This window comes from Idiotropiscis lumnitzeri, chromosome 2 (genome assembly GCF_059441095.1).
Source record: "Idiotropiscis lumnitzeri isolate Australia: NSW breed Sydney's pygmy pipehorse chromosome 2, RoL_Ilum_1.0, whole genome shotgun sequence".
Lineage (NCBI taxonomy): Eukaryota > Metazoa > Chordata > Actinopteri > Syngnathiformes > Syngnathidae > Idiotropiscis > Idiotropiscis lumnitzeri.
In genome coordinates this window covers 12,839,722-12,859,279 of record NC_142392.1, presented here as the reverse complement: position 1 = coordinate 12,859,279, position 19,558 = coordinate 12,839,722, and the positions used below count along the sequence as shown (strand labels likewise).

At 42.9% G+C, this 19,558-nt stretch overlaps 1 protein-coding gene across 1 annotated transcript; it reads left to right on the top strand.

The window, feature by feature from the left end:
- Positions 1–2,361: 2,361 nt before the first annotated feature.
- On the top strand, positions 2,362–18,185 carry LOC148341732 (uncharacterized). Its single transcript, XM_088287932.1, has 4 exons — positions 2,362–2,762; positions 4,501–4,704; positions 12,817–13,110; positions 18,133–18,185. Exons 1-4 carry the CDS (start codon positions 2,633–2,635, stop codon positions 18,183–18,185), a joined length of 681 nt encoding a protein of 226 aa, XP_088144058.1. The 5' UTR covers positions 2,362–2,632.
- The last annotated feature ends 1,373 nt before the right edge of the window (positions 18,186–19,558 follow it).

Sequence of the window (19,558 nt, the reverse complement as noted above, 5' to 3'; positions counted from 1 at the left end):
ATAATAGATCACCAATAAGAGAGAAATGTGATGATAATGAAGTCCAATCGAGCACAATCTGCATACATCTTTTGCCTTATCGAAGCCGGACCGAGATCTTACATTGTGGAAACAAAGCATGGACAAAGAGTGAGGAGGAACAGGAGTCTTCTGAAGGTTCCCGAGGACTGGAAGAAATCTTCTGATGCGGCTGAGGCTGCAAAGCAGGTGGATACATCGAAGGAGCACAGACCTCAACCACCAGCAATTTCTGGGATTACTGAACCTCTTCGAAGATCAACAAGAGCTCGACGACAACCGGACAGGCTGATTGAAAATGTTTAATGTTGTGTGATTGTTGCTAAAATTGTTGTAGAGCTGCTTGTTGTCATAAAAATGTGTGGATATTGATAAGAAGTGAAAATAATTGATAACAAAACAAAATAATAATAATAATAATAATAATAAACAATAATAATAATAAAAAAAGGCATAGGCATTGTTTAACGTTTGAAAGGGAGATGTAATGATAGCAGTAATATCATTGGCCACTAGTTGGCGGTATTGCCCGATGTGTGTTTTGGTTACCAGACGAACAAGTGTGTCTGCACATAGACGAGAATGCAAGTCAATAAATAGACACAAGCTTGCAGCGTCACGTTGCCTGCGTGACTTCTTAAGATAGAAGACGGAACATTCCAGTAACCATTAAAAAAACGTAAAGTAACCATAAAATTATATAAAAAAAACATATCGTCAACATACTAAAGCTGTTGCTTTATGGTATTTACAAAGAATTTTTGTTTAAAATCCCCCTGGCTATTCTTTTTGTCATTTCTATATTATGTACGTATTAATAACTGTGTTTGGTTTGCTAATGTGAATAATGTTTTTTTTTTACAAAAAAACGTATGAGTAAATATTTATCATCTCATCAATATTTGCACAACAGAGTACTGAGTTTCGAGATCCTCACAATAGTAGTTCTCAAAATCATATTATTTCTTATGAATTTAGCTTAGTTAAGGGATATTTTATTGACAATCTAACATCAATTTACAAATATATATATATATGTATAGCGTTTTTGACCGAAAGTTGTTGTTATTGTACCTTGTGACGCGCCACTTTCGTTTCCTTCTTGAAGGATGCCGTTTCAAGGCTTATGTGGCTCATAAGCCACTTACATTGGCAATGTCGAAGGTCACTGAACTCTGGTCGGCCCGCCAGCAACAGCACTTAGCGGCCATTTCTGAGTTTACGACAGACATTGGGCACGTGGCTGGTAAATGTAACCCTGTAGCTGATTGTTTATCACGTGCGATTGTATGTCCAGTCCAGCTCGGGGTTAATTTTTCAGAAATGGCTGCCGACCAGTCCGATGATCATGACACCCGCAACCTCAAGACGGTGAGTATGGCTCTTAAACTTGAAGTAGTGATGCGTGGCGGCGGCCTTGCTGTCCTCTGTGTGGCAGACATTAGGACTATGCCTCTCACCCAGCAGGCATAGTGCTTGGGGGCGTGTTCATGAAAATGTTTTTTGGTGCAAATTTATGATTGTGCATTATTCTCTTGTTGCTAGTCTTCAAATAAATGCCAGTTTCCAGTCAGACGTGTGTGTTCATTCCGACTGCCACATAGTAACCATAAATTAAAAAAAAAATGTCGTGTATACATACTAAAGCTGTTGCTTTGTAATTTATGTAGAATTTTTGTTTAAAATCGCCCTGGCTCTTCTTTTTGTCTTTTCTATATTTTGTACGTATTAATAACTGTGTTTGGTTTGTTAATGTTCATAAAGTTTTTTCCTTTAAACAAATATTAGTAAATATTTATCATCTCATCAATATTTGGACAACAGAGTACTGAGTTTCGAGATGCTTACGATATTCGTTCTCAAAATTATATTTCTTATCAATTTAGCTTAGTGAAGGGATATTTTATTGACAATCTAACATCAATATACAAAGACAGAAAAAAATGGTGGTGGGGGGCGCGAATCTTTTTCTTCTGGGTAGGGGCGGGCGTGAAATAATTGAGAAGCACTGCTAGTATATGCAGACATTTTATTCATAGAATCTTGCAGCCCAATTGAACCACAGCATTGTTGCAAGTTCGGTAGGAGAAACTAGAACGTCCCACTGCTGTTCCAGCAGCGGCTTCTCGGGGCATAGGCGGAAGTGACGTCAGAGCTGACTCGCCAATGTGGCGTTAATTTAGTTTTTTTTTATCAACCGAATTAAAATATTATATAAAATATATATTCAAATAGACCAGCCAGGGTTAAAAAACAAACGCAGAGGCAAAGAAATATATTTGAAAAATACGTGCTTAAAGCATGACGTCATTAAAAAGCGCGCAGCTTCCGAAGGACCTCGACCACATGCACCGACCCGTCCATACCGAAATAAAAACAAACACCGCTAAATTCTTCTGATTTAGTGTGGAACTGACTGTAATTTTCTCACAGGATTTCCAGTGCTACTCCAAAGGACTCCGACATAATTCATTAAGTCTTTGTGTCCGATAACCTCATCTTCGCGCGTTGATGCTTTTCGGTGTAGTTAGCTTAGCTTGTTAGCTAGCTAGCTGCTAACGACTCATCGCCAAGCAGAGATCAAGTGCAGATTTTTTTGAGTTATCATTTGAAAATGTGTGAAAGAACGACACCCAAGTACAACGAGGTACTTTGTGGAATAAAAGAAGAGAACGAGCAACATCTTCCACTTCCACTGCTGGACGAAGTTTGGAAGCAGCTTCGTGTTGTGCTACACAAAGCAGGTTTGTACACGTCTTACTCTCATTTGCTTTGTAAAGAACGACTTTCTATCGTTCGAAATATGCATCACAACATTAAGTTGTTTGGGGAAATGCGTTCAAGGTTATTGCCGTTTTAGTTTTAAATATTGCTTGTCGGTTTGCTAAACTATTGTTTATGCCAAATAAAATCAGTGCAGAAAATAAATGCCAAAGAATAACCAATAGTGGGGGGTGAACTCCATGTTTTCCCAGTATAAAATTTGTACTGATTATTTTACATTTTAAATTTTCTGGTTTTTATATCTTGTTCAAGCAATTTCTTACGGAAGGAATTCTGCCTAACTCTACAAAATGTGCACACTGCGGCGAAAACATCAATGGCGGTTGATCAATTTTAGTGGATAAAACACAAAATATTAAGTTTTTTTTTTAAAAATCAAGTACGTATTGGTCTTATTTATTTATGAACTTTGTACTGGCTTGGTCGGGTGAGAGTCAATGAACCTCGGGTGGCCCTGCACTGTTTTGTGCACGTGTGCATAGATTCACCTCATCCAAACATTTAAAATACATTTAATGCATCCATCCGGAGTTGCACGGATCTCATCAGTGAACAAGCACATGCTGCAAGAAATGCATCTGCATCTTTGGCCTACTATGGGCTTAAAAAGCGATACCGTCACAACCCCCTTTTCTACAAACAAGTCCAGGAACATTTAGTTCCTCGTAAAAAAATTCCTGTGGCCCAGGTGGTTTGCATCTCCACCGCAACTCATAGTTCCTGGTAATTTTTGCAAATGACAATGATGACGGAACAATGGGAGGTGTTGTGTTACTTTGTCACTCATTACTGACACCCTATGGCTGTTATACATCATAGCAGTTACAAAATAATTCAGTGAACTCTAATAATATTATGGTGTATCTTAGTCTAATTTGAATACATATTGGATAACTTTAAAATATACAGTCATTATTCAAATATGTCAACATGAAAGTCAGAGTGAAAGTGTTGTTGCTGAATGCTTATGTGTAAGAACTTTTACTCTTCAAACGTAATTTTGTTTTAAAATTTATTTAGAAACAGAAATTTTATAAAAAAATAAAATAAAAAGGGGAATGTTGGAACGTACTAGCAGGCTAAATGTCATTTTGGGAAAAACAAAACAAAACAAACGTAAATCATGCAATAAATAGCCACTCTGATTCCAGGGCCCCTTTAATTCTTTTAGGCATACAGATTAGAATGGAAGCAAAAAGTACCCACGGTGAAACTATCTCTCAATGCAAAATGAAAAACTTGTAAACATATTTAACTTGAAGGATTCCTATTTTATCGATGTCATTATGTTGCGATGGCCCCCAGTGGTCTGCATCAATATGTTAGGGTCCCACAACAGGTGTTCCATCAGACGCACACAATAGCCTGTGTGTGCTAACTTCAGCTCGCTTCCAGAAACGTCTGTGACTATGTCCGGAATGAAATAAATCGGGCATCAGCCGCAACGTGCTTCCTTTTTAAATGCTCGTTTATCACTGTTGTTGTGCTGCGAAAGGGAGGTTTACATCGTAGGATGTAATTTTGTGAAATGCCCCCATGGTCTGGTCCAAATCGGGGTCACACGCATTGCATGCATCACAACATTAATGCGGCAGGCACAAGTCAAGGTAGCACGGTAGAAACAATATAAGACAAAGTCGACGCACGAGGTTTGACTTGACCAAACCAAATGTATGTTTGTCTTTTTGTGTCCGACAGAGGTCAGTGAAAACTATCTCCGTTTTGTGAAAGAGGAGCCAGACTTGACTCACATCAAAAAGGAGGAAGAGGAGGAGGAGATCAACAAGTCACCAGTGAAAGTTGTCCCTATAAAGACTGAAGATGTAAACAAGGATGAGAGTGAGGACAACAGAGGGGCGGAGCCAACAAGCAGCAGCTCAAGTCATCACGTGACAACAGAAGGTGATGAAGACCCCTGGGGGCCATCACAAGCACATAATGAGGACACATTATCAGACGCTCATGACAATGATGATGATACTAATGATGATGATGATGATGATGGGCAAGCTCAAGGTGAAAGGGCATGTCGCACTGTCTCATTCACTTCAAGGCTGTCTTTAAAAGGGCACAGAAAAACACACAGTGGTGAAAAACAGTTTTCTTGCTCGGTTTGTGGCAAAAGCTTCCTGCATAAGTCAATGTTAACAATCCACACAAGAACACACACTGGAGAAAAACCTTTTTCCTGCTCAGTTTGTGGAAAATGCTTCTCTGTAAAGTCAACGTTAACAATCCACACAAGAACACACACTGGAGAAAAACCTTTTTCCTGCTCAGTTTGTGGAAAATGCTTCTCTGTAAAGTCAACGTTAACAAGCCACACAAGAACACACAGTGGAGAAAAACCTTTTTCCTGCTCAGTTTGTGGAAAATGCTTCTCTGAAAGGGGAAATTTAACAGAACACACAAGAACACACACTGGAGAAAAACTATTTTCCTGCTCAGTTTGTGGCAAAAGTTTCTCTGGAAAGTCTAATTTAAGAAAACACACAACAACACATAGTGGAGAAAAACCTTTTTCTTGCTCAGTTTGTGGTAAAAGATTTTCTCTAAAGGCTCATTTAACAAGCCACACAAGAACACACAGTGGGGAAAAATCTTTTTCCTGCTCAGTTTGTGGCAGAAGCTTCTCTCATAAGTCAACTTTAACAAGGCACACAAGAACTCACAGTGGAGAAAAACCTTTTTCCTGCTCATTTTGTGGAAAATGCTTCTCTCGAAAGTCTGATTTTATAAATCACACAAGAACACACAGTGGAGAAAAACCTTTTTCCTGCTCAGTTTGTGGAAAATGCTTCTCTGAAAAGTCTACTTTAATTAAACACACAACAACACATAGTGGAGACAAGCCATTCAGTTGCAGCGTTTGTGCTAAAAAAATTTGCCACTAAACGGCTTGCTGAGAGACACGATTGTGATGGTGAGAATATAGGGCTGGGCGATGTGACCTAAAATCAATTTTGCGATAAATTGAGCAATTTTTCCTCGGTAATGATCAATGCACGATAAATTCCCCCTGAGGACCGAAATCAAAATAAATGCAGGAAATGCATATTAACAGTTTTTTTTTATTGACCAACTGGTACACATCACTTTCAATGAAAAATAATAGTACAAAAACCATTTGTATAAACATTCCAAATAGCTTGCTTTGCATGATTTGAACAATGTCACAAAGAACAGGAGAAAAAGGGTACCTCTCACAAAATCTTTTTCTGCAAATAGATTGTGCCGAGATGCTGTAATTCCATTTGCAAAGGCCTAGATATGTGTAAAGGTATCTTGTAAACAATATAAATAATGCCATGTGCAAAGGAGCTGGTCGCCTGTAAACAAAATGCTAAATAGAATGGAAAAAAAATGTCAATGGAATGCCAGTGCCAAATAAACAAGTGTGCTTCATCAGGAAAATGCTGTCTCAAGTACGCTGGTGCGCGGTCGCCACTTGTCGTCTATGTCATGCACGGTCAGGCTCAAACAGGGATCCATGTTGCGACCCGACCACAAGTCGGATGTGGATGCAAAATGCTTGACATGTCTAAGCTCCCGTCCCGATGTTGTCCATATCGGGAAGTGCTGTTTGCGGCAAAATATTTTCGTACCTCTCGTCGGCTACTTTCATGAGGCGTTTAAATCCTGTGCGCTCCACTGTAACTAGAGGAGCTAAATCTTTCGCTATGTGCGCGTCCACCTCTGAGACTCTCGTATGGTGTCGCCTCCGTTATGGGCTGTTGTCACTTGTCCAACCTTGCTTCTCACTTTGAACTTTTAGCACACATTGGTTGTGTTGGGGGTGGTGAAAAATAAAAGGTTGGACGCGCTGTTTCAGGTGTTTACGACGCACTTTGTAGTTTGTGTTCTTTTGCTCAAACATCGTCTTTATGGAACCCAAAACATTTCCAAACGACAGATGTCGAATTTCTTTTCGGGACATCATCATCATGCATCAGTAAAGACCATGACTACAATCCCAGTCAATCTTATCGATGCACTGTACTTCTACTTTCATTTGATAAATGCTTTTTGTTTAATCAATGTTTAACATATTCAGTAAATATGAACCTGCTAAATTAAATAATTGACCTTCTGTCCCGTAAGTGTTTAAAATAATGCCAGCAATCGTAATACAATCCTTCAATATTCATGTCTGGTGTGGCCATTCCCTATAAGAAGGGAAGGCCGGAGAGAGGGGACACCTTTCCCTTTTTGCATTTTGGGGAGACTTCTTTTGACATCAGCATGTGACGAGAATAAAATCTGTTTCTAACCAAAATGACTGTGTCAGAGAATTTTTTTCCATCACCAATTCTGCCATGCTCGGCGACCTGTCCGGAGGGAAGCTGAGCCAGACCCACACATCAACAACAAAATATACCACATTTTTGGCATTTTGCTCCATTGAGGGTCTCAGGGTGCTGGGGCGCAGGCGTTCAACAGCCGACCGGCTGAACTTTAGGTGAGATGCTTTTACTCACAATGGGTGTTGTGCGCCTGTGTCCAAGCGGTCGGGGCTTTTGGGGTCGTTAAAGAGAGCTTGTGCGTGTGGGTCTGCTGGATGATTGGTCATGGAAAATGTCCCTGTGTTAGTTTCAATTATTGTTTAAACAAGAGGCCTCTATAATGATTAAGACATTAAAAGATGTCAAAGTAAAAAAATGATGATAGGAACTAAGTAAATGGGGACTAGTGCGGGAGAAATGTGCAGAAGATAAAGAAAAGAAAGGTCTAGTGGTTAAAGAGATGAGAAATAAGAAGTGTAAAACTATAGCTATAGACAACATAGTCGTGAATAAGCTCAGTTTGAGCACAGACCCTGGCCAGGGTGTAAATTTTAGCAAAATGATGAGCTGAAAATAGAAATAATGAAGAGCAGCGCCCTTCCACGTATCATATTGGGCACTTTGTGGCATGGAACACAGTAAGGATCGAGGCGTACCGTTGTGTGGAGCCCCTGGAGCTGAGCCGACGGTTTCGCTGGTACGTAGCAAGAGTAATGCATTAAGTCTGGGCCGGTTCGACTCCGCTGTTCAGATACGTACCCTGTGATTACTCGTGTTCTGGTAAAGACCACACAAAATCAAAAACCTGGCTACCATCTACTGTGGGACCAGGAAGTCAGGCAGCCCCCACGCAGGAGATAAGGGGTGATAGTTATAAACCAGTGCCAGTCCCTCCTCTGTTGACAGAATTGCCCCTTCTAAAACCCAAATGTTATTGCATTAATATTCCGTTTTATCAGTTCAACTAACGCGTGTGCGTCCTAGTATACATTGAAATTTGCAGCATAAAAAATGTTTAAAAATTTGGATAATAACTAAAGCAAAATTAAAACGAGTAAGATAATTGGCTACATAATAATTGGGATGAAATTAATCTTCATTGCAAGAAGCGGTGAATTAAATACAGAAATATAAGATCATAAAAGAATGAATGCATGTTCCGTGGAATGTGATTTGTCAACACAGAAAAGCCCTGAGTGATGAAATCGTTAACACTGATAAGAGATACAATTTTGTTGAAACAGGACATGCAAGGTTAAAGGTTATGCAAAACGAAAAAAAAAAAACATCTAATGTTCCATACTTCAGTTTGGCGACGGATGTACGACGGTAATTCTATTCATGGATTGACATTTTGAAATGGAAATGACAGGAATGTCATGAATTATCATGTTGTGATGGATTAAATTAGATTATGAATTAAATTAGAAATTTTTAGTCTGCGCATAATCCACTTCAAAGAATACTGACTCATTGGTTGAGGAAAACGGGGTTATATTAGTTCAGTGGTTCTCAATTATTTCCTGTCACGCCCCCCCTACCAAGAAGAAAATAAATTTGCGCCCCCCCACCACAATTTTTTTTACATTTCGTACTAATGTACATGTTCTTTGTATATTAATGTTGGATTGTCAATAAAATATCGCTTAACAAAGATAAATTGATTAAAAAAAAACATCATTTTGAGAACGACTATTTTGAGGATCTCGAAACTCAGCACTCTGTGGTGCGAATATTGATGGGATGATAAATATTTACGATACGTTTTTGTTTAGTTTTTTTTTACTTTATTAACATGAACAAACCAAACAGTTATTAATACATACATAATATAGAAAAGACAAAAAGAGCCAGGGGGGTTTCAAACAAAAATTCTATATAAATAACATAAAGCAACAGTTTTAATTTGTTGACTATACATTTTTTTTTATTTTTATAATCCGTTTGACGTCAAACCGCTTCGTTTTGATGACGTCAGCCATTTCCGTGTTCCAGCCTGAGAGCGTCTGCTAAATTGCTAACGTAGCCATCGTCTTATTTTGTTTGGATACGTAATGGTTGCAATACAACATTTCTGTTCATAGCTGCTGGCTCTCCGCCCGAACGCGGTTTGAGTCAGACTTCTTTTCAAAGTTGAGCGTCCATCGATGCAATTCATTTTAGCGATTAGCGCGCTTAGCGCCTCCTTGCTCGCTCTGCTGCGGCGCAAGACAGCTTGGCGCGGGGCATTTAAGGAGCGGCGAAAGAAATCACTTCCGGGTCAACGAGCGACGGGGCGCCGCTTTTTTTTTGTTAATCAATACTGCATGAACTCGGGGCACAAACAGCTTTGACGAGCTCAAACTCGCGTTGTCTGAGATCACCTTTTTCGGTCCCAAAACCATGCAAATCATGTTCCCCAGGGTCCCACGTGCCCCCCTCAGCATCACTGGTGTAGCACAATACAAGGCTGCTTGCAAACTTCGTCCAGCAGTTGAAGATGTTGCTCGTACTCTTCTTTTATTCCACAAAGTTCCTCTTTGTACTTGGGTGTCGTTCCTGCACACATTTTCAAACGCCAATCCCAACAAATCCGCACTTGATCTCTACTTGGCGATAACTCGTGTGCTTCTCTTTGTTCGACGAGATGAAAGAAAGATGGCATAGTTTTTTTAGAGCAGCGCTGAATGGATTTCCTACGTGAAAACTGCAGTCTGTTCTGCACTAAAGCGGAAGAATAGAACACACCCCGCTGTGATATGATTGGCTGCTGGCTATGTGGAGCTCTGTCATCAACTCACGCGCCCCCCTTAGCATCGCACCACGCCCCACTATTTGAGAATCACTGTATTAGTTAGTTAAAAAAGAATAGCTAAATTATAGTTGACGTGTTCATGGGGATTGAATATGAATCATAAACAGAAGACAAAACCAATTGGCATTGGCATTTGTAAAATATATGTAAAATATTAAGTTTGTGAGCTCATATGGGAGACGGGGCGAGAGGCGAATGGATTGAAGCTTCCGCCAGTGACCCGTCCAATAGTGTCACCACCACACAGCTGTGCTGGTGGCCGTCCTCGAGGACGTGCGCCTCCCTGTTACTGACATCATGCGGAACAGTCCGTCAATGAGAAACTGCTAATCAGTATGAGTCGAATCCCCGTTTTTGCATCGATGAAAGAAAATATTGTATTGGATGTAGAAAACGAATTGTTACACTCGCGGGTTCAGAGGGACAAGAGTGCTAATTCACCCGAAAAAGAAAAAAGAACATGGGAAAAATAAATAAAATAAAACAGGGGGAAGCAGTTAATGCAGCAGCCGACGCATGCAGCTCCCATTGCGTCTGCTCTTTCCGTTTCCCCTGCCACAGCAGGCTTGTTGTCCGCACCGGCCGGTCAACAAGGTCACGTAACAGAAGTAGGGGTGGTGGGTGGTTATAGACATGGGTTGTGAGTGGGATGTGCTTTTGCTGTGGGGTCACTGGGTGATGAGCGGTCCAAACCGAGCCACTTCCTGAAATGTGCCATCCTGTGGTCCAGCGCCATGCCAGTCACAAAGAGCTCCTCTAGCACCGGGGCGCCATCGCTACCCCCTCCTCCGACAACGCTTCTATGGCTTCCAAACGCACAGTTGACGCCTCAGCCCGATTGGGACCACATTTCACGATAGGGGTGCCCGCGGAGCCTCAGCATTCAAGGACCAGCAGGTCTTGGCATTCCGGTGACGATTGATGGACAACAGTTTTTGATGGTGGAACAAGATATTCCACGCTTTGCAAGCTTCTTCTCCATATCCCAGTGAGCAACAACACCGTCACGCGTGTGGGACTCTTGAGATTGGCCGAGTCACTGCCGTGGACCGAACCCGCACCTGTGAAACAAACACTGGAATTCGAGTGGGACTGAATTTGACTGTGCACACCCGGAGGGGAAGCATATGTTGTCCTCCGTTCCAGTAGACTGGGCAGCTCTGAGACCAGGGTCTCCATCCTCCCGCAGCTGGTCCGTCTTGTTCCTGCTCTGGTCTGCGTGGTGTAGCCGCCTCCACCCATTCAAACCACCAATTGGTCCTTTGCATTGAACACTGAGTTATGATGATTTGGTTTATCAGAATGCATTCACCCAATTTCGAGAGTCAGAACTGCATCTTGCATTAGGATTATGTATTTGTGATGTCTACCGGTGCTGCCTCGCATGTGTGCCTTGCCCCAGAGCAGAGGAAACTGTTTGAATTGTCTCTGTTTGCTGAGCCACAAATCACATTAACTATCGGTGCGCATCATCATACTAAAGATTTCGGCCCATTGGTGAAGACTTTTGGCAGAGTTAATTTCAGATGTAGAAACTCCGTCACTAGCAGGGTGTGGTGTTTCAGCACCCATTCCGAATTCTTCTGTTACGGAACATTTTCCGAATTTCTTGACAGTATGGTAGACAGTGAATGGGTCACTCTGAAGCGAAAGCTCTGTTTGCGTCTCTGCCAGAGGGGTTGTGGACCCGGGGTCTGACTGATGTTGTGCTCTGCTCCACAGCTTCTCCAATTTGTTTTTGCTATATCTGCAAAAGTTTTTATATTATCGCGAAAGAAATTAAGTTTGTCATGTCATCATGTTTCAAAACTATGCTTACGGGTTTATAGAAGGTCACAAAAACATGGACCTCTTAAACAGGAAAACGTGAGTTCAGCGGTAACAGGGTTGTGTCTATGCTGGCAGTTTAGCAGGAAGCAACAAAAACAGATGCACGTCTTGAACCGTGTTTGACAGGAAACCGTTTAGCTCGCATTTAACAAAAGTGTGACCCAAACATGTCTTGTAAGCTGAAACCGTTCGAACAACAGGAAGCGTGTGGACGGGTGTGATGAAGTCGAAGTGTTCATGTTTTTCCATTCTTTATGAGTTTGCATATACAAATTGCTTTGCTGTGCTTCAATAAAACGCCGCACAGGAGCGGGAACGCTTTTCTCTTTGCCGGACTGCTCCTCCTCAATCTTGGCTGGGTGATTCATTTGTGCAGGCTTGTCTCGTTTTTTTACAATAACTTCTCTGACATATCTTGTTCAAGCAATTCCTTCTGGAATGATTCAAACTGACTCTAAATACTCTGCACACTACGGCAAAAATATCAATGGCGGTTGATAAATTTTAGTGGATAAAACACAAAGGGTTAAGTTTTTTTTTAAAAATCAAGTACGTATTGGTCTTATTTATGAACTTTGTACTGGCTTACAATGGTCTTAAAAAGGGAACACGTCACAACCCCCTTTTCTACCAACAAGCCCAGGAACATTTAGTTCTATCTCGAAATGCAAAATGAAATACTTGTAAACATATTTCACTTGAAGGATTTCTTTTCTATCAATGACATTATGTTGCGATGGCCCCCAGTGGCCCCCATTAATAAGTTAGGGTCCTACAACAGGTGTTCCATCAGACGCACACAATAGCCTGTGTGTGCTAACTTCAGCTCGCTTCCATAAACGTCTGTGACTATGTCAGGAATTAAATCGGGCATCAGCCGCAATGTGCTTCCTTTTTAAATGCTCGTTTATCACTGTTGTGCTGCTAAAAGGAGGTTTACATCGTAGGACGTAATTTTGTGAAATGCCCCCATGGTCCGGTCCAAGTTGGGGTCGCACGCATTGCTCCGTGTGCGGCAGGCACAAGTCAAGGTAGCACGGTAGAAACAATATAACTTGACTTGACTTGACCAAACCAAATGTGTGTTTGTCTTTTTGTGTCCTGCAGACGTCAGACAAAATGATCTCCGTTCTGTGAAAGAGGAGCCAGACTTGACTCACATCAAAAAGGAGGAGGAGGAGATCAACAAGTCACCACTGAACGGTGTCCCTATAAAGACTGAAGATGAAAACAAGGGTGAGCGTGAGGACAACAGAGGGGCGGAGCCTACAAGCAGCAACTCAAGTCATCACGTGACAACAGAAGGTGACGAAGACCACTGGGGGCCATCACAAGCACAAAATGAGGACACATTATCATGCTCTCCTGATAATGATGATGACGATGATGGGCAAGCCAAAGGTGAAAGGGCATGTCACACTGACTCATTAACTTCAAAGTTGTCTTTAAAACCGCACACAAGAACACACAGTGGAGAAAAACCCTTTTCCTGCTCAGTTTGTGGCAAGAGTTTCTCTCGAAAGTCAAGTTTAAAAAGGCACGCAAGAACACACAGTGGAGAAAACCCTTTTTCTTGCTCAGTTTGTGGCAAAATCTTCTCTCAAAACGCAACGTTAACAAGTCACACAAGAACACACAGTGGAGAAAAACCTTTTTCCTGCTCAGTTTGTGGCAAAGGATTCTCTCAAAAGTCTCATTTAACAATCCACACAAGAACACACAGTGGAGAAAAACCCTTTTCCTGCTCAGTTTGTGGCAAGAGTTTCTCTCAAAAGTCGCTTTTAACAATCCACGCAAGAACACACAGTGGAGAAAAACCCTTTTCCTGCTCAGTTTGTGGCAAAGGATTCTCTCAAAAGGCACATTTAACAATCCACACAACAACACACAGTGGAGAAAAACCCTTTTCCTGCTCAGTTTGTGGCAAGAGTTTCTCTCGAAAGTCGCCTTTAACAATCCACACAAGTGCACACAGTGGAGAAAAACCCTTTTCCTGCTCAGTTTGTGGCAAGAGTTTCTCTCGAAAGTCGCTTTTAACAATCCACACAAGAACACACAGTGGAGAAAAACCCTTTTCCTGCTCAGTTTGTGGCAAAGGATTCTCTCAAAAGGCACATTTAACAATCCACACAACAACACACAGTGGAGAAAAACCCTTTTCCTGCTCAGTTTGTGGCAAAGGATTCTCTAAAAAGGCACATTTAACAAGGCACACAAGAACACACAGTGGTGAAAAACCTTTTTCCTGCTCAATTTGTGGCAAGAGTTTCTCTCGAAAGTCGCATTTAACAATCCACACAAGAAGACACAGTGGTGAAAAACCTTTTTCCTGCTCAGTTTGTGCCAAGAGTTTCTCTCAAAAGTCGCATTTACGAAGCCACACAAGAACACACAATGGAGACAAGCCATTCAGTTGCAGCGTTTGTGCTAAAAAATTCTTCACTAAACACGGTGCTGAGAGTCACAATTGTGCTGGTGAGAATAGCAGCGATCCTTGAAGCTTAAAAAAAAGAAAACAAAAAACTGAAGGAACTGACTCTTTGTGGTAAGATGTAAATTTTGATTTTGAATAAAATATGATAAATTTAATTTTGCTAAGCTTTTTTATTGACATTAAGCCAATGTGATCCGTGCCAGAAGAAGCAATGTGTCTGAGTGATGATTTGTTTTGGTGTTTACATCAAACATGTAAATAAAATTAATTGCCTTTGCCTGGAACAACATTTGTTAACATTATGCTTTTCAGTTGTGTTTTTAATCGTATTTAATGGAAAAGGTGTGAGAAGAAACTGTGCTTATGAAATCGTTGCCTTCCACAATCATCAATAAAAATCACTTGTTCCACTTGCTCAACTGGCCTTCATTACGCCGTGTGAAAAGGTGAAAAACTAAACTAGAAGTTGAACTATAAAAAGAACAAAGCTCACCCCTATGCTTGGAAGGGGGGTGGTGACTATCCAAGTGGGGGGACTATGCATGAACTTTCGGGTGTGGGTTGCCGCGGTACGCGACCCCTGCATCATAGGACTGGACTTTCTACGAACAGCCCAGTGCGTCCTTGACCTGGGGAGGAACACGTTGGCTTTTCCAGGAGGCCCCACAGTTGAAATGGTGCGCCCTACACAGCCTGAAAAGTCATTCCTTCCGACGTCGAGCGCAGCCATTGCACAGCAGGAGTCTGATCCCACCCATGAACCGCTGGCTCCTATGACTTATCCACCCACATCAGATGCCCACATTGATGAGCATTCCTCTCCCCCGGCCCCGTGGTCCATGACAGGTGGAGTGGACAGATTAACGGCAGTGCGTGAAGTGTGGAAGCGCAACGGTGATGGTTTAGAACCCAAGCAACAGGACGAGCTGTGGCAACTGTTGTGGGACTTTAAGGACATTTTTGCGCTGACAGAAGAGGAGGTGGGCAGAACAGACTTGGTGCAGCACGAAATTGACACGGGGTATGCACGACCTATCAAAGCACGCCCCCGCCGCCTTCCCCTAGCACATCAGGCAGATGCGGACAGCGCAATTGACGAGATGCTGAAAGCTGGTATCATTGAGCCATCTGACAACCCTTGGGCCTCAGGGGTTGTCAAGGTAAAAAAAAAAAAGACAGTGAAGAATAGGTTCTGTGTGGACTATAGACCCTTAAACAGCGTGACCAAGAAAGACTCCTATCCACTGCCCCGCATTGATGAGACTCTGGATCTGGTGTCTGGATCGTCCTGGTTCTCCTCATTAGACCTGCGCAGTGGATATTGGCAGGTGCCTCTCAGCTCGGAAATCAGGCCAAAGACTGCTTTCTGTACTGACAAGTGCTGCTTCATGAGAAGAGAGTTTGAGTTCCTGGGACACAAAGTTGGAAGGGAAGGCATTAGCACTTTGGAGAAGAACGTGCGAGTCGTGAGGGACTGGCCTACTCCCAGCAACCTGCGTGAACTGAAGAGCTTCCTTGGGCTGGCATCCTATTACAGGCGATTCGTGCGGGGTTTCTTATGTCTAGCTGCACCGCTTTTCCACCTGCAGCGGAAGGACACTGATTTTGACTGGACTTCCGAGTGCAGACGAGCCTTCAGCTCGCTAAAGAAGGTGCTGACGGAGGCACCCATTCTCGTCCCCCCAGACGCCAACCTGCCGTTTGTCCTGGACACTGATGCCAGCAATGTCGGAATAGGGACGGTTTTGAGTCAAGTGGGGCAGACGGGAAGAGAGTAGTGGCATACTTCAGCAAAACCTTGAATAAGGCTGAACGGCGTTATTGTGTCACACGAAGGGAACTGCTGGCAATTGTGAGAGCCATTAGCCATTTTCGATATTATCTGTCCTGTTTACCCTTCACTGTACGCACTGACCATGCGGCACTCCAGTGGCTATTGTCTTTTAAGGAGCCTGAAGGACAGATTGCACGCTGGCTTGAAGAACTGGCCCCATATGTCTTCCAAGTTGAGCACAGGGCAGGAAATCACCATGCCAACGCTGACGCTGTGTCTCGACGCCCTTGTGCACTTGCTGGCTGCCGCTTCTGCGAGAAGAGAGAGACCCGAGAGAAGAAACTTTGTGGTGATGAGCAAAGTCCCGCGCATGATCATGTCGACCCGTATGTAGGGAGGTGCAGGTTGTGGGGGCACCTGAATGGAGGAAGCAGCAGCAACAGGATGTTGACCTCCGACTTGTATTGCAGTGGGTCGAGTCGGGTCAAAACCCTGAGTGGGAGGAGGTCGCTGGACACTCGCATGCCACTAAAGGACTGTATTCAAAGATTGGGACTCTTCAAGTCAAGGATGGGGTGCTCCAGAGAGCTTGGAAGGAGCCTGCTACTGGGGAGGATAGATGGCAGGTGGTCGTCGCCAGGGCTCTGAGAGAGGCTGTGTTGAAAGCCTCTCATGGTCAGGACACTTTGGTGTGTTGAAAACACTTCGCAGACTCCGGCAAAGTTTCTATTGGGCTCAACTAAGGCGAGATGTTGAGGACTTTTGTCGCCGTTGTGACCTCTGCACCGCGCACAAGGGTCCACCAGGCCGGTCTCGTGCCCACCTCCAACAGCTAGCAGTGGGCGCTCCGATGGAGAGGATTGCGGTGGACATAATGGGCCCATTTCCACGCACTGACACAGGCAACCGTCATGTCCTAGCTATTTTACGAAATGGCCAGAAGCATATGCCATCCCCGACCAAGAAGCAGAGACTGTTGCAGATGTGTACAGGATTCCACCTTCCCTGCTCATGTTTGGGCGTGAGCTACGGACACCAGTGGAAATGGCTTTTGGCAGACCCCCTGATACACTAGCCGGGCCACCAGGACCGGAATATGCCAGGAGACTCCAAGACAGGTTGGAGTCAGCACATGTCTTTGCTTGCGACCATCTACAGAAGGCAGGTGTAAGGCAGAAAAGGAATTATGACATGAAGGCCAGAGGGATGGACTTTCAGGCTGGAGACCTGGTTTCGGTGTACAGCCCAAAAAGGAAAATGGGCAGGTGTCCTAAATTGGACAGGCACTGGGTGGGGCCGTGTGGAGTGCTGGAGAGAATAGGAGAGGTGGTGTATAGGGTGCAGCTGCCACCTGGTGGCAGACGGGTAGCCCTCCACAGAGACAGACTGGCCCTATATAGAGGTGGTGCCGTTCCACAGCAGCAGTCTGGGTCGCGGACACACTCACAGCAGGTTTCGACTTCCACCCCTCCAAGACGGCGGATTGTGCCTCCACTCTCACCCCCACAGGGCAGCTACTGTTGAGCACTCATCGCCTGATGCTACACTGGCTGTTCCGAGCGGACAGGCCTCGGGGCGGCCTCAGCGACAGAGGAGACCACCGGGTCACCTCAGTGACTTTGTTGAATGACGCCCTCGGGACGAGGTTCTTGATAAAGGGGAGGGCAGTGGAGCGACTTTGTAAATAGTTCAAGCGTTCTGTGTTTTCCTCTTTTCTGGGGAGGCTGTGAAGGCAGCGGGGAAGCGACGGGAGTGAATGTTATGTTGTTGTCGTTGTTGTTTTAGTTTTCTGATCGGCGTGGTTGCGGCCAACAGCAGCCGTTTCTGGCTTAAAAATAAAAGTGTTCGCTGATGGACAAATCGGCCTGATTTATTATACAACGTTACAATATTTTAGTTTTTCCAAGTTCCTTGTTTGCCTTTTGTTTTGTTTATTAAATACCCTTTAAGTTTCCCTCTCCTTGCTTCCCTGCTTTTGGGTGCTCTTCAACCTACTCCACAACTTGACACAAACATGTTGACATAAAGTATCACTTTATCACGTCAACTGTTAATAATAGGGAAATACATTTGGAAGACTGTCCAACCGACGACATGGTGGCAGATGTTTTCACAAAACCAGCAACAAAAGTAAAATTCAAGTTCATATTTGGGAGCTAAAATGTTTGTTAATGTGCATACGGTTTAAATCTTACGTTTTTCCTTTGTTTGGAAGGAGACAACAATTATTTGCATCGCAAATGGCGACATCTGTCGGTGAGTTGGTGACAGTGCTCCACAAAGTCATCAGCCAATCATATCACAGCGGGGTGTGTCCTGTTCTTCCGCTTTCGTGACGAACAGACTGCCATTTTCTCGAAGGAAAAAAACGACGCCATCTTTCATTCGTCTCGTCGAACAAAGAGAAGCTCACGAGTTATCGCCAAGCAGAGATCAAGTGCGGATTTGTTGAGATTGGCGTTTGAAAATGTGTGCAAGAACGACACCCAAGTACAAAGAGGAACTTTGTGGAATAAAAGAAGAGAACGAGCAACATCTTCAACTGCTGGACGAAGTTTGCAACCAGCCTCGTGTTGTGCTACACAAAGCAGGTTTGTACACGTCTTACTCTCATTTGCTTTGTAAAGAACGACTTTCTATCGTTAAAAATATGCATCACAACATTAAGTTGTTTGGGGAAATCGTTCAAGGTTATTAACGTTTTATTTTTAAATATTGCCTTTTACTTGTCGGTTTGCTGAACATTTGTTTATGCCAAATGAAATCAGTGCCGAAAATATATGCCAAAGAATAACCAATAGTGGGGGGTAAACTCCATGTTTTTTCCCAGTATAAAATTTGAACTGATTATTTAACATTTTACATTTTCTGGTTTTTATATCTTGTTGAAGCAATTCCTTATGGAATGAATTCTACCTGACAATGGCTGTTGATAAATTTTAGTGCATAAAACACAAATTATTAAGTTCAAGTACGTATTGGTCTTATTTATTTATGAACTTTGTACTGGCGCAGTCGGGTGAGAGTCAATGAACCTCGATGGCCCTGCACAGTTTTGTGCACATGTGTATGGCAAGCCGTTTGAGCATTTATTCCATATCCTTGATATCACACATTTGTGTATTTCACTAGTGCGGTCTTTTCCAGCACTAGTAATACATTCAGCCACACTAGTGATGCCTTTGTCGTACATGTTGCACAGAAACTCTAACAAGTGACTCATTTTTAGCAACTAGTGAGTCTTTTGTTCAACTAGTGCTGGTAGAAGTCTAACTTGTGACACCTAGATGCGCACTAGTAGTGCCAAATTCCCAGCTAGTCATCTTTTTTATGCTCTAGTGGCCCACTGGACCAAACTAGTAATGTTCAAAGTATTACAAGCTAACAGGTAAGTCACAAAAGCGTCAACATGTTAACTAGTTAAACATGGATTATTCTAACATGTTAACTAGTGACTTATGATCGCATGCACTAGACAACTAGTTGGAAATTAAATACCCACTGGTTAACTAGTGAAAGATAAACATCAACTAGTTCACTAGTGAAAGTCCCTTGAAGTCTTGATATTTAACTAGTGAGTCTAAAAAAAATTACTTGTAAACTAGTGATGCCTCAAATATCCACTAGTTACACTAGTGAAA

Excerpts from the sequence above, each read along its gene's own strand:
- LOC148341732 (XM_088287932.1), top strand. The coding sequence starts at position 2,633 with ATGTGTGAAAGAACGACACCCAAGTACAACGAGGTACTTTGTGGAATA. Across the intron at positions 2,763-4,500 it reads TGTTGTGCTACACAAAGCAG|AGGTCAGTGAAAACTATCTC; the intron begins GTTTGTACACGT and ends TGTGTCCGACAG. Across the intron at positions 4,705-12,816 it reads TCATCACGTGACAACAGAAG|ACGTCAGACAAAATGATCTC; the intron begins GTGATGAAGACC and ends TGTGTCCTGCAG.